This window comes from Cavia porcellus, unplaced genomic scaffold (genome assembly GCF_034190915.1).
Source record: "Cavia porcellus strain 051 isolate PalLab524CR breed Dunkin Hartley unplaced genomic scaffold, mCavPor4.1 scaffold_13, whole genome shotgun sequence".
Lineage (NCBI taxonomy): Eukaryota > Metazoa > Chordata > Mammalia > Rodentia > Caviidae > Cavia > Cavia porcellus.
The window spans coordinates 68,241,885-68,256,943 of NW_026947496.1; the positions used below are offsets into that span (position 1 = coordinate 68,241,885).

Genomic DNA, 15,059 nt, shown 5'->3' on the forward strand with positions numbered 1-15,059 from the left:
TGGGACTCTTGCCTCTCACATTTTCTGCTAGGCACAAACTTACAGCCTGGAAAAACGTCTCCTCCACACCAAGCCAGTCAGCTTTGCTCTCATTTAATCCTGCACATTCAACTTTGACTATTCCTTGAGAGGCAAACGATACCTGCATTAGCCTGAGACAGATAACTGCAATCCTAAAAGTTATGAAAATTCTCTTCCCAGAGGTAGAGACTGAAGACTCACCTCTGTACCTGGACATCAACCATGCCACTTCACCATGATTCCCATTACTGTCAAATGTCATGGAAAGCGCAAACAGGCATCTAGCCACACATCAGCCTCATAGACTGTTAATCACCTTGCACAAGAGCTCCATGTCTTCATCTGCTTGAGAGTTGCTCCTGTAAGCCTTTTCAACTGGGAAAATCCTGAGATAAAAGGCCAGCTCACTTGGACTCATTTGCCCTGAAGGGTTAAAAACTTTCCCACCTTGCCCCTGCACCTGTGTCTTTGATGACAAGAAAGTTATCCTATTCATCAAAACAAGCCCACAAGGCCATCTAAGAGGCTTCCTGCTTGCCAGAATGGAACTACTGTCAATGACTCCTTTTGACTCTGTTTCTACAGGTTAGATGGGGCCCAAACTGGTTAAAATCAAAAGTCCCCATCACTGTGGTTGATCGTGGCACTTGGGTGAACACAGTCCTCTCCTGATCAAGTCCAAACTGGGACTGCACTGCTATCCTGGCAGACCTCAGAGAGAGAAGGAGAGAGAGAGAGAGAGAGAGAGAGAGAGAGAGAGAGAGAGAGAGAAAGCCAATTAAAATGTCTAAAGTTAAAGTTGCCCATTGGAATCCCCAGTGAAAAGAAATTATGCCAAAACAGATCCTGTGAGATTGATGAACACTTTATGAAACGAGTTTCTATACATGCCTGACCTCTCCTGGGACGTGACCAGTCAATCTCCCTTACCCTTGAGTCCAATATTCTGGACTTCATATTGACTCTGACTGTACTGTGGGGGGAAGAATAGCCTACATCACCCTAAAATGCCCTGAAATTTTAAGAGACTTGTTTCCAGAAGTATGGACAAAGGACTCCCCACTGGGGCTTGCTATCAATCATGGCCCTTTGGTGATCAAGCTCTGTCCCAAGGCAACCCCTACCTGCATCAAACAGTACACCTCTCCTGCTTGTAAAGTCAGTTCAGGCTCTCCAGGCTGCCGAGGGTGCTGCAGTTGCCCTCTGTATGTGTTGCCTCAGTTTCTGCCACTCATAGCCTGCTGGTACACCTGTTTGAACCTAAAAAATGCCTTCTTTGGGTTTGGCTCCTGCCAGGCAGCCCTTCTTCACAACTGACCTGGACTCAACCACCCAGAGGTTCAAAAACTTGTTCCCTCTTTAAAAATCACTTTTTATAAATAATACTTTCAAGCTGCCTGCCAAAAAGGCACAAAAGCACTGTTATAGTGTCTCGCAGAAACTGGTTACAAGAAAGAAACTCCATAAATTTTTTAGAGCTATTGGCTTCTATAAAATCTGGATCCTGAGTTCACAAAAACAGTAACACTCAGACTGTCAGCCCCTGGGAGCACCCAGTGGCCTACCTGTGCAGATACTTGGATTTGGTTGCTAAGGGCTATTTCACCTTAGATCAAGACCTAACTCTCCAGGTGCCGCATGCAGTATTGGGATGGAACTGTTTTTAAAAATGTAGCTCAGGCTGGCTTCAAACTCATGGCAATCCTCTTGCCTCAGCATCCTAAATGCTGAGATTACAGGCAGGCACCACTATGCCTGGTTTAGGTGTGGTTTCTGCCTTAAACTCTATGGATGGTTGCCCCAAAAGAATAGAACAAGGAAACAATCCAGATTTGATGTGTGTCTAAGGTACACTGGATACTCTCCTAAATCAGATTAACTGCATCACTAATTTTCCAGACTATTGTTACAGAACAGACAGGCCTAAATTATGTCTCTCCCTAAAAACAACTTAGGGGAAAATTCTGTAATATGTGTGATAGTATAAACAAATTTTTTATGGAAAGTGAGATAATGTGGCCACTGTTCATTTTCTGTTATTTGGTTCTGAATGCCCTCTAATATTTTCATTCTCTTGAATGGTTTTATACTATTTTATTATGTTTAATACTATTGTATATGAATAAATGCTCAACTATTTCAAAGAAAGAGACATTATGGTAGTTACTGTTAATTATGGGTTGTCTTCTGGTGAAATACTGTGTTACTTACGTTGTTCTGTTCTCATCTGCTTTGTCTTAATCTCTTTTAAAAAACACTCTGTAATAAGATAATCTTGGGGAGCTTGGCTAAGACCCATCCTAGGGTCACTGACAACCCTAATGTTACTGCTTTTCTATTTGGGCCTTTTCTCAAAAGATCACATGTAATTGTCCAGAAAAGATTTGCCAGGAAAACTAGAAGAGGGGGTAACTGTAACAGAAAATTCCCCTCCCAGCTGTATACTTCTGTTTATTACTTGTCCAGGTAATAGTTTCTTTTCCAATTCTGGTTGCTTTTGGTCTCTTAGAAGTGGCTGGTCACTGTGATGCATAGCTGGTCATTATGATGCACATTGTGTAAACCAGTCCTCACTCACAAGCCGTCTAGTAAAAGCTCTAGACCACCAGAGATGAGGGCCTGACATTTTGGGAGTGATCCCGATCACTGCCTATCAATGTAAATAAATCTGCCTCCAAATCCTGGGTGTTGTTTCAGTGTTTCTGCTTGCGGTCACAATCCCTCCTAAAAGAATCTGCTTAAGTTGCTGCATGTAGGTAAAGACAGGGCCAATGGTACTTCTCAAGTTACAGCTTCTCAAGTGATTTTGTCTTGAAATAACCAATATACCAATCTGGTGTATTTTGAGATGGCACATGTTTAACCCTTTCATTGTCAAGAATTCACAATCTCCAGCGACTGATAATTAGAGCTGCAGTGAACTCGAATAAACAAGCTCATAAATAAACTATCTTTCAAAGGCTCCTACCTAACCTCAGTATATCCTTATAATTCATTCCTTTAGTCCAGATAGCCATTTGTCTCATTTATCCATATGCTAAAGGATAAAGGCAAAGCCTTTCTCTGCCCATTTCCCCATTTCAGCTCCCCTGGAAATTCTACCACTTGCATGTTTTGCTTTGTTGCTGTGAGTCAGTTATAAGATTTGATGTGTAGATATGTAGCAGGTAATAAAATCACAAGTTTCTAAGCTTCTGTGTTTCATTCTTGCTTGTTTTAATAACTGTTGAGTGCTTTTGTGTTTTTCTTGTTTTGCTTGCCTCATTATCAGTAGACAGGCTGTGACACCTTCCAACAAGTGGACTTTGAACTCCCTAAGGAACACGGTGAAACTGACTGAAAGCCAGCACTGGAGCTGCGAAACTGTCTTCACATATGTTGTGGCTTTGGCATCATTAATAAAATTGAAAGCATCGGGGAGTGTGTGGTACCCAGCCAATCATATATCATAGTAATATTACTGAATGCTGACCTTTTAAAGCCTTTGTTCTGGCCCTTTCATGTGTAGTTGAGTTCTTTAGTTCAGGCCAGCTACATTTCAATTTCAGAACTACCACTTTCCATGTGATGTGGCAACCAGCTTTACTTCTCTTGGTTTCCTCTGTAAAATGGGGACACAATCAAGCCTGTCTCATGGGATTTCTTCTAAGACTGAAAGATACAGTGGCATAAAGCACATAATAGGTGCTCAGTATGTATTAGCTGTCAGTTCTGTTGGCATTATGGTAAATTATTACCTGTTGGATTTAACAATTTCATCTCATAAATAGTCTGCTGGTGATTTTTAAAAAGACAGAACAATTGGGCTGTGTTCTTTGTTGGAGACATAAAGGATTCTTCCTTATGAGAATGTAATTCTCAAGAATTTTATTAGGAAAAAAAAGGCTTCCAAAGAGCTGGCGTTCTTCTTTTCTCTTTTGACCTAATTGTACTAGGGAAAATGGAAACATAAGTGACTGAACACATTCGATGTTTGCTCACATAACATTTACAACTCACTGCTGGTTTCTGTAGTATGACAAAATTTCTGAAGTTAATAGCTTTTATTGTATTTGTAAATAGAAACATTTAGTGATTGAATTCTTCATTAAAACATTTAATGTCTGAATTAAATCCTTAAAGAATCTCATTTTAAAAACATTTGTGATCTGTTTCTTAAGGCAGTGTGTTGTGGAACAATTGGGAATTCAGAAGTACATTAAGAGAAAAATTAAAACCTTATTTAATTCTTACAGAGTAGATGTTAGCAGTTTGGTGTATTTTCTATATATTACATATATTTAAAATTTAATTTGTGATTACTTGCCTTTTATGTGGCCTCTATTTTTTATTTGCTAACTGACTCTATCATTAAATGTTCTTTTACCATGATTTTAAAATAAGTAAATATTATCTACTATCTGATTATTCTATAACTAATTTAATCTATTGTGTACTATGGGTTATTTCTATTTTTTCATGTGGTAAACATTCACGAGGCCAAATTTATCCACAATATAGTGTGTTTCCCCTGTAAGTATTGCTCTGGGCTTTGTGGTCATTCTTTTAATTATTTTCCCATGATATCTTGTTTAATTTTTCATTTCTTTGTTTACTGGTAAAGGTGATCTTGTTTGTCTAGTCTCCATATATTTAGCAACTACTTCTTATTTCTTTGTGAATTGTCTGTTTAAGATATTTAAATTTGGCTCAGGAAATGGGTCTTTTGTGCAGGGTAAAAGACATTTTTTTGTGAAGGAATATCAGCCCTTGTTAACTGTTGTATTTTCTTGTTGTAATTGTCTGATAATGGCCAATTTAGGAAGTATTTGTTGGATAGATGGCTGAAAATATTTGAAAGAAACACATATCTTTATGCTCTTGTAAATTCTTTACATTTTTCACTCCGATCATCTCTGTGTAAATGTGAGTCAGATAATTTAGGCATTATTGAATAAAAGATGTAGGTAGGATTCTGTATTTTGACTTGTTTAATAAGAGTTACATAACTCATTCTGATAAAACTTTGCCTAGGAAATGAACTTCAGAAATCCTTTTCCCAGTGAGCTCACATGCATTTATAATAGCTACCATATATAATTGCTTGATTCTGCTCATTTTCCTAATCCCATATTTGAAATGGTAAAAATAATAATTATTATGTATCTAAGAAATGAATTAGGTAACGAGACACCCAATAGATTTTTATGAACCCATAGATACCAGCCATATGTGAACACTGAAATGTCCTCATACTTTATTGTGTGTGTGCCTTGGAATTGCACCCAAGCCTTCTCACTGAGCTACATTCTTAGCCCTTTTTTGCTTTGTTTTTGAAGATAGGGTTTTGCTAAATTGCCCATCAGGTGAGCTTGAACATGTGATCCTTCTCCCTCAAACTCCCAGGAACTACAGGCATGTGCCACCACACCTGGCTGGTTTTTATATTTAAGAGTCTCCTTACTCTCTGCTTCTCCACTGTCATCCTAGGAGGGGATGATTTTAAGAGACATCATTTTTGGTACCTACCTTTTCCCTATCTCTTGGAAAAGTGCATCTTGAGTCTGTCTCTTTGGAGCTCTCTCCTCTTTGGCCTTCACTCAGCATGCTTACTGAGTCCTCTCCCGTGGTCAGTTCTGCCATGCACATCTGTCTACCAGGGCACACCTGAGAAAATCAGTGATGTGTATCCCTTCTGGGTTGCATTCAGATTATTGCATCACAGATATTTACGTACCTGTGTGTGCTAACCCATAGAATAACAGAAATGAACAAAATAGAGATTATGACATGAAAGAGGCAAGTACCCTTTGGAAGATGTGGAAAAGTCACCAGACAGTGGCATCTTCAGGGATAAATACTCCAGGGCTTGTCTGATAGTGTTTTAAAAAGGATTAGGACGGCAGAACTTGTGGCCCCATGTGCTAGCCACTTGTATGTGACGCCTTCAGAACTATACCATTCCACTGTTTTAAGAGGGGAGAAGAACCATCACCTCAGACTTGCTTGCATCATTGTACAGTGGTCAAAGACAGAAACTTGAATGTGGTCAGATTAGGAAATGCTACTAGCAAATGCTTAGGCAAGTGATGTGAGCCTCTCTGAGCCTCAGTTTCCTTATTTGTACAGTGAGGACAATGCTTCTTTATGGGCTATGATGATGGACAAATGAGAGTAGTCACAGTACCAGTTACAGGAATAGTGTTTGCTACCTTCAGGATTTGTGTTGTCCCATACATAGAAACATCGCTAGCACTGAATCAATGGCGTGTTCTAGCCAGCGCTGAGGTCAGAAGAGAACTAGGAAAGAAGGACTTCTCAGAAACTTTGTCTAGGCTCTGCTGGTGAGAGGTGTTGCCAGGGTGTGCTCTGTGAAGGTGGGTGGGGCCAGAATGAACAAACTCCCTGTTCAGATTCTCAGCAATGCAGCTGTGAAGCAAATGTGCCCTGCGCGGGCCTGGCAGCAAGCCTCTCCTCACCTCCTCCAGGATGGACCTGGCAGTTTGTGCAGAGCTGTTAAAAGAATCTGGCAACCAGGTTCTTAGGAATGGCAACTTTTCTTTGGCCATCAGAAAGTATGATGAAGCTATCCACATTCTCCTGCAGTTGTATCAGTGGGGGTAAGTGTTTGGATCTTTCAATTCACTTTTTAATTAAATGAGAACTCTGCTTATATTTTCTCTCATTTTTTTATCACACCACTTTGTTTCTATTTCCTTTTTCTCTCATATCCTATTTATCTTTCTGCTTTGTTGGCTCAGAAATGAGCAGAAGTTAGTGGAAGAAAGGAAACGGAAAGTGAAACAGAGAACTGTTGATAAAAATAACAGAGCTTCCTCTTCTGTCTGGTTAGGAAATCAGACTTCTTCTTATTTCTTTTATTGTCTTGATTTTCTGTGTCCTTTCCTGCCTGGTCACAGGGGCACACAACCCAGGCATTCAGGCTCCTTTTCAAATTTTCTTGTCCCTTCATCTTCAGGAAATCTGTTCTCAAGCCAGTTTTAGAAATTATGGAGTACCCAGAGACTATAGATTTCTCTAGATACAGATATTTACTGTAGTCTGAATCGAATTTAAAAGTGAGAAAAATAAAAAATATGTAATTATTAAAAATAGCAAAAATAGATCGTTACATTTTTACAAAAATAGGTAAATTTTCAAAACAAAACAATTTGTGAAAAGAGTGCCACTCAATGTCTGGCTCAGCGGATGACAGCTTCCTTCTTTCACCTCCTTGCACGTTCAGCTTGTTGTGATATCATCGCTCCTGATCACGGGGAAAATGTCCCATGTGCTTGTGAGTGGAGGAGTGTGAAAAGGCACACAATGTCTTGGTGTTATTGTTCTGGTAGTTTCCTGTAGCTGCTATAACAAAACACTACAAACTTAGTGGCTTAAAACCAATTTAAATTTGTTCTCTTACAGTTCTGGAGATTAGAAGTCTGAAGGGACTAAAAGTAAGCAGAATTGCTACTTTGTGGGAGATTCTGTTTTCTGGTGTTTTTCATCTTTGAGTAATTGCTGGTATTCTTGGGCTTTTGCCTTCTTCCATTATCAAAATTTTTCCTATCTGCTTCTATAATCACACTGCCTTCTCTTTTACTGTAATGATGTCTCTCTGTCCTAAAGACTCTTGCAAGTGTATCATAATCCAGTATGACCTCCCCTTCTTAAAATCTGTAAATTAATCATATCTGCAAAGACCTATTTTCCATGAAGGTAACATGATTTGGGGGCTGCTGTTCAGCCTACCACGTCTGTGAAAGTATTTTGACTTTGTGGATCCCCTAAATAGTCCTTAGGCTCTGAGACCCCAGAGGCTTCCAAGTAGCAGTTGGGAATAGCTGCAGTGTGTGTGTGTGTGTGTGTGTGTGTGTGTGTGTGTAGCTGTGGGATAAACACAACCTAAACTTTTACTGAAAAATGTCACTGAGTTACTGAAACATGGCTTTTATCTCCTATTGCCTGTTATATTTGTGACTACACTACAGTGTCATTGGCTTGTGCCTGTAGTTTCTATTTATCTGCCTAACCCTGGTACAGATCAACGTCAGAGTTGAGCCTACAGTTCCTTATTTAGGGCAAAACATTCAACTTCCTAAAGAGGCAGGGTTAGATAGTGGCTATGGTTATAAACTGACCCCACACCGAGTATGTTCATAGCTCAGCTCCTTCTCTTACTACCTGAGTGACCACTAATGGGACTTCTGCCTGGCCCTCACATACTGCCTTTCCTGACACTGTTCCATTGCCTGTTTCTTTCTGTTGTTGCCAGCAGAGATTTGGATTGAGGTGTATGTGCTTTGCTGAGCAACTGAGGGAAAATGGATGAGGCAGGGGACAACTCCAAGGAGGGGTGGTATCTAACTGGAGCTAAGTTCAGTCTCATCACACAGGAAGTTCTGAAGCAGGAGCTTAAGCACAGAGCTAATTCTGCTTTGAGGTAAGGGGCTAGCCTTTGGGTTACCATGTCAATCAGCCATCAGCTTGTAGGCTGTCAGGCTGCTGGGGGTTGTTCTAAGATGTTCTAAGATGCTAAGGCTGAGATAACAATGCCATAGACTGGATGGCTTAAACAATAGGAATTTATTTCTCATAGTTCTGGAGGCTGAAAGTTCAAAATTGGTGCTGGATGATTTGCTGCTCCTGGGAAGGCTCTCTTCCTGGCTTGTAGATGGCTGTCTCCTCCTTGTGTCCTCATGTAATGGAGAGATTGAGCAAATCTCCATACTATAAAGGCACTAAGCCCCTCATAAGGGCCCTATTTAAGAACCTTTTTAAAACATAATTACGTCCCAAAGGTCCCATTTCCAAATGCTGTTGGAGTATTAGGGGAATATTGGGGAACACAGTTCAGTTCACAGCATAGATATAACTTCCTGGGGACAGGGCAGCTCTCAGTGGGTTGAGGATGAATCTCTGGAGACTGGGGTGCTGAGAGTCCCTAGTGGCCACCAGCAGTCACTGCAGCTGAGAAGAACAGTATCATGCAGTCCCAGGACAAGGTGTCTTCAAAGGACCCGTGGCATCACCTACACTTTAATCAGGGCTCCCTGGTTAATTATATGCGGCCTGCCCCACTGCTTCCTGTGCCAGATGTTTTTACCTAGAGGAACTGATGGGCCGTGAAAGAAGTACATTGAATGTTAAGGCTGGTGGCAGTAATTATTTTTGTTTTTATCTGTAATACTTAACTTTTCTACAACGTTTACATTTGAAATATCAAATAAAAAAGTGTAAGCCCTGCTTTTCTCCTTTGTGTTCCTTACATTCAAAGTGGCACCTGAGCTTCTCAGTACTGTGCTATGCATTTTTAAAACCTGTTTTTCTTCTCCCAACTCGGTGTTGGCACTAACCTTGCTAATGTCTTAACTTTGGACACAGGCAAGATTAGTACCTGCCTGCAGTGCTTTAGAGAACCTCCTCCTGGCTTTATCCTTTTCTAGAGGCAGGAGTCTGGGGGCTAGGGCCTCACTTAGAGGCCTTGCCTCTGCTTTGGTGTACCCTGTGGGTATCAGGACCTGGGAATTCCCTGCCCATGGGACCTGCCGAGGCTTCTTATCCGTAGCTTGTTCTTCTGAGGGTTGGGCATGGAGATGAAGTAATCATCTTCTGAGAGGTCCTTCCTGTGGTACTCTGTATCCGCTTAGCAGCAATGTGTGTGTGGAGTGATTCACACTCTGGACTGTAAAGGCTCAGAGGGAACTCCTATCTTCTCTGGGTCCTTAGAATCAGCCACCATTTTTGAAGCATATTCTCCATTAATCTCTAAATCATAAGAGATCCCTGGGAAATGGAACCAAGGTGTTGAGGACATGCAGCATCAGAAGGTAGGACTAGAGAATTTGGGAGTGAAAGGGGAAGATTTGTACATTGTAAATGCTCTAGGCTCTCTAGCAGGTCTAAAAAGCACAGGTCTAATGGGCATAACTGAGTTGTTGCTTTCTGCATGAAACCAACTTCCTGATGACAGCAGCCAGCTCCACGATGGTGGCCTTCGAGGCCCTTCTCCCATCTGTACAATGGCTACTTTATAGACCACCCTTTTGTTCTTTTCACAGGGTTCCTCCAAGGGAATTGGCTGTGCTGCTCTGCAGCAAATCCAATGCCTTTTACAGCCTTGGGAAATGGAATGAAGCATTTCTCACTGCCAAGGAATGTCTCCAGTGGGATCCAACCTACGTGAAGGTATGGTGTAGTGTCAGCTGGGGGTGGTGGTGGCTATCCTCTCCCTTCTAACTTGCCTATTTTCCTTGCTTAATTTCTATTTTTTAAATTTTGTAAGTACATATTTGCAGTACATGCAGTTTATAATTGTCTTGGGGATTGGTTACATGTATGTATTACAACATGTTTCTTTTTATTTAAATTCCTTTCTCCTTCCCTTACCCATCTCCCTCCTTCTCCAATTCCCCATCTCAAGTTTTATTCTCATTGATATTATTAATTTTAGCTTGTGTAATGGCATATGTTTACATTAATTGAGGTCATTGGGTTCCTGCACAAGGCATGTCTTTATTCTGCTTATTTCTCCTTCCCATCTTCTTCTCCCCTTGCACTTATCCTTATGAGCCACTTCCTATCACAAGAAATCCATTCCCTTGTCCCCCTCTATCTTTATTATTTTCTTTGTATTTTGCCTCAGTCAAATGAGAGATACTATGTATGTGTGTCTGGTTTATTTCACTCAATATTTTACTTCCTATGTGCACCCATTTTCCTTTGGATGTCTCAAATTTTTCATTCTTTGTAGCAGAGTAATATTCCTTTACTTATTCACATTTTCTTTATCCACTCAGCTGTTGATGGGCATACAGGCTGCTTTCAGTATTTAGCTATTATTAACTGTGCTTCTGTAAACATTGGTATGCATGTATCACTGTAATGTGATGTCTTACGCTCTTTGGGGAAGATAACTAGAAGAGGAACAGCTGGATCTTATAGAATTTCTAATTTCAGTTCTTTGAGGAATCTCCATACCAATTTCCATAATGGTTATACTAGTTTACATTCCCACCAACAATGAAGAAGATTCCTTCTTTACCACAGCCATACCACCATTTGCTATTGTTTGATTTCTTAATGGTAGTTATTCTTTCTGGAAAAGATGGAATCTTAGTGTTGTATTAATTTGCATTTCTTTAATGACCAGAGATGTTGAACTTCTTTTCATGTATTTGTTGACCATTTATATTCCTTTATCTATGAAGTATCTTCATTTCCCTTGCCCGTTTCTTGACTGATCTTTAACTTTAGGTGGTTTAATTTTACTGGGTTCTTTATATAGTCTAGATATTAGTTCTCTGTCTGAAGAGTAGCTCCAAAATATTTTCCCCATTCTATAGGCTTTTTTTCTTCACTCTGCTAATTAAGTCTTTTGCTGTACAGAAGATTTTTAGTCTGATACAATCTCATTTTTTGATTCTTGCTCTTATTTATTGTGCAGTTGAGTTTCTGTTTAGAAAATCCTTTCCTACCCCATATGTCTTCAAGTGTTCTATCTATTCTATTTCTTTTTTTTTTTTTATCGGTACCAGGGATCGAACTCACGACCGCCTGTTGCAAGGCAGGTGCTTATGCCACTGAGTTAAATCCCCAGCCTCTATCTATTCTATTTCCCAGTAGACTTAGTGTCTCTGTCCCTATGATTTTCTGAAAGAATTACTTCTGATTATAATTGCATCAATAAATTCATTCCCACAACACTTCTTGCAGTTACATTTCCACCTCTGTCTATCCTCTCTTCACACTGTGACTGTTTACTACTTTTAGTTGTTCTGCAGTGTTGTAGGTGAAGTGGAGGGAGGAGAATGGAAGGTGATAGATGAAGAGTGTAAAACACTCAGATGGAGATTTGAAGGGGGATAGTGATAGAGGAAAAGAAAAATTTGATGTGGAGTATGATTCTATGGAGTACTTTCATTTGAGTTGAAGGGTTAGAATAGAGTTTTCAGAGGATACTTGGGGCAAGGGTGAAATATGGAGGAAGCAGGTTTATCTTATGATGGAGGAAAGCTATGTGGTTGTCAGAACCTGCTGATAGGGAGGACAATAAGCCAAGTAAGATATAAAAGAGCCAAAGGCTCTTATGGAGAATTGAAGGTTAATACTAGAGAAGATAAGAGTGATTATGAGAAAACTAAGTATGGGAAATTAAAAACTTGGGAGAGGGAGTTTATGTTTGGGAAAAGAATAAATAAATATGCTAATATGACCTCAGGGGACTGAGGTGAGGAAACTAGATAGGGAGTTGCGACAAGGAAGACAACCTAAACACCTATTAAATTAGAGCCAATGGAAGAAAAAATGCTCCAAAGCAAAAACCTAATAAACACAAGAAACCATAAAAGAACATAACATCACATTGCTAAGTAAATCAAGAAAGAAACAAAAACTGAAATTTATAAGATATCTGATGGGAGCAGAAATCATCCTAGTGAGACTGTGCATATATGATTCCCCAGTAGCTTCTTTGCCAGAGAATCTGAGTGCTAACACCTCAGTCACTCCTGTGATCCTTCTACCACAACAGAAGAGCTAACTAGGCTCAGGACTATTGTTCCACCACGATGCAGGCGTTCTTGCAGAGTCTGACCTATTCTGAGTTCTTGGGTTAGGAACTCTTGCTGTTGCTCTCCCTAGGCATGACGGTAGAATCAGCAGACAGAATTGTCTGTTGAATCAGGATTATTCTTGAGCAATCAAATCGACAACAGTGGTAACAAGCTAATCAGTTACTGTAGTATCTATCAGGGCAAGTTGACAGATAACACAGTGTGATACTCAATTTTGGATCTCTCTTTAGCCTAGAGAAGAAAGCCACCATTATAGAGTAAGCATCATAACAACTCAAGTCGTGATCCAAAGTTAATATGCACTGAATGTGACAGCTGTGTTTCCTCTAATGTTGAAAAAAAGCATTCCACTGAATCAATTCTCTAAAACCCAAGGGGTTGGGGACCCAGTAATGCAGGGTGTGCTTCTTTTTAAAAAGTCTTCTGGAGGCTGGGTGGCCTGAGGTGAGTGGCCCTGGCCAGGGAACTTTGTGGCTTCCTGCTGCACTAGACCAGTTCAGTGGGTCTGGAGCCTGCTTGTACCAACTGCCCTGCTCCCTGCCGTGTTTGGTGAACTCTGGGGTTTTGGGACTGCTGGTGCCCTAAATTCTTGAAACTGGACGGCCTGAGGTGAGTGTCCCTGCACCATCAGGAATCAGGGAGTTTGGGATCATTGCTCCCACCAGCCAAGGAACTTCACAGCTTCCAGCCACACTCAACTAGGACCCTAGGACTTGGGCCTATCTGCTCCACTCCAATGACCCTCTCTCAATTCTGGGAACTGGGCAGCCAGAGTCCCAGGAGCTGAAGGCATACAAGAGGATTTCCAACAGGCCCTGGGGAGCCTTGGAATAACACTTGAAACATGGAAATATAGGAAATTGACAAAATGAAAGACCAAAATACAATCTCAAACCTCCAGCCTATCCCAAGAAACCTTGGGAGAGCTATGTACACAGAAGAAAATATATGCCATACACCTGAAATACCTGATATAATAGCAACGGAAATAAAGAAGCAACTCCGGGAAGATTTAAAAGGAATTCAAACTAGAAATAATCTCCCAAGTAAATAAATAAATAAATAAATAAATAAAAGAAATGAAAGAGATGCTGAACATATCTAAAGAAGACACAATTAAAAAAGTTGGAGGAACTAAACAAAAAGGTTAAATCCCTGGATGAACAATATAAGAAACAAACAGAATACATAAAACAGATGCAAAGACATATACAGGAAATCAAAAATTCCATTGAAAGTTGTAAAAACTGTCTCAGTGGAAGTGAAGATAGAATTTCAGACCTCGAAGACAAGATTGCAGCTAGTGAACAGGAAAGGAAAATCTTTTAAAAATAATAAACAATCAGGAAATAACAAGTTAACAGTTGCAAGGTGATGCAAAGAAAAACAACATATGATTGATAAGGATAAATGAAAAAGAAGGGGACAATATAAAGGATGTCAAGAGGATATTTAGAGAAGTAATAGCTGAAAATTTCCCAAACATGAGATTGGAAACTGATATCAAGATCAATGAAGAATATAGAACTCCAAATAGCCATAACCAAAATAAAACTACACCAGACATACAATAATCACCACCCCAGAAATCCAACATAAGAATAGAATATTAAAAGCTGTCAGAGAGAAAAGACAGATCACTTATAAAGGAAAACCTATCAGAATCACAGTAGACTTCTCAGCACAAACAATAAAGTCAAAAAGAGCAGGGAGTGAAGTATTTCAGATTCTAAAGGAAAATGATTTCCAACCTAGACTGATGTACCCTGAAAAACTGTCCTTCAAAATCGATGGAGAAATGATACTTTCATGAAAAAGAACAGTTGAAGAACTTCATGATCACCAAGCCAGCCCTGCAAAGAATACTGAAAGACAGATTAGATACACTTAGGAAACAATCACCAAGCAAAGCAGACAATTAAACAGAATGGAAAGATAAAGATGCAACAGTAGCAAGATAACATGTCAATAATAAACCAACATATAACAGTTATAACCATGAATGTAAATGGCCTCAATACACCAGAAACAGACTGGAAGAATGGATCAAGAAACAGCATCCAACCATATGCCGTCTACAAGAAATCCATTTAACCCAAAAGGATACTCATAGACTGAAAGTCAAAGGATGGAAAACAATACTTCATGCAACAGGAAGCCCCAAAAAAGTGGGGGTAGCTATTCTGTTTGCAGAAAATGTGAACTTTAAACCAATAATGATCAGAAGAGATAAAGAATGTCATTATATACTGGCGAAGGGAAAACTTCAAGAGGAAGAGATAACAATCTTAAATATATATGCACCAAATTCCAGAGGACTCAGCTATATAAAGTAAGTATTAACAGAAATGAAAAACCAAATTAGCAGTAACACAATTATAACAAGAGACCTTAACACAACATTGACATCAAGGGACATATCAACCAGACAGAAAATCAGCAAAGAAATAGCAGAACTGAATCACATCTGTGAACAAATGGACT

At 39.8% G+C, this 15,059-nt stretch overlaps 1 protein-coding gene across 1 annotated transcript in view; it reads left to right on the top strand.

The window, feature by feature from the left end:
- The first annotated feature begins 4,384 nt into the window (after nucleotides 1-4,384).
- Nucleotides 4,385-15,059, top strand: part of Trank1 (tetratricopeptide repeat and ankyrin repeat containing 1) — a 99,598-nt gene continuing 88,923 nt past the window's right edge. The window contains exons 1-2 of the mRNA XM_003473389.5: nucleotides 4,385-6,620; nucleotides 10,062-10,188. Of these exons, the coding sequence (XP_003473437.2) occupies nucleotides 6,490-6,620; nucleotides 10,062-10,188 (258 nt within the window). The 5' untranslated portion in view covers nucleotides 4,385-6,489. The remainder of the gene's footprint in view (nucleotides 6,621-10,061; nucleotides 10,189-15,059) is intronic.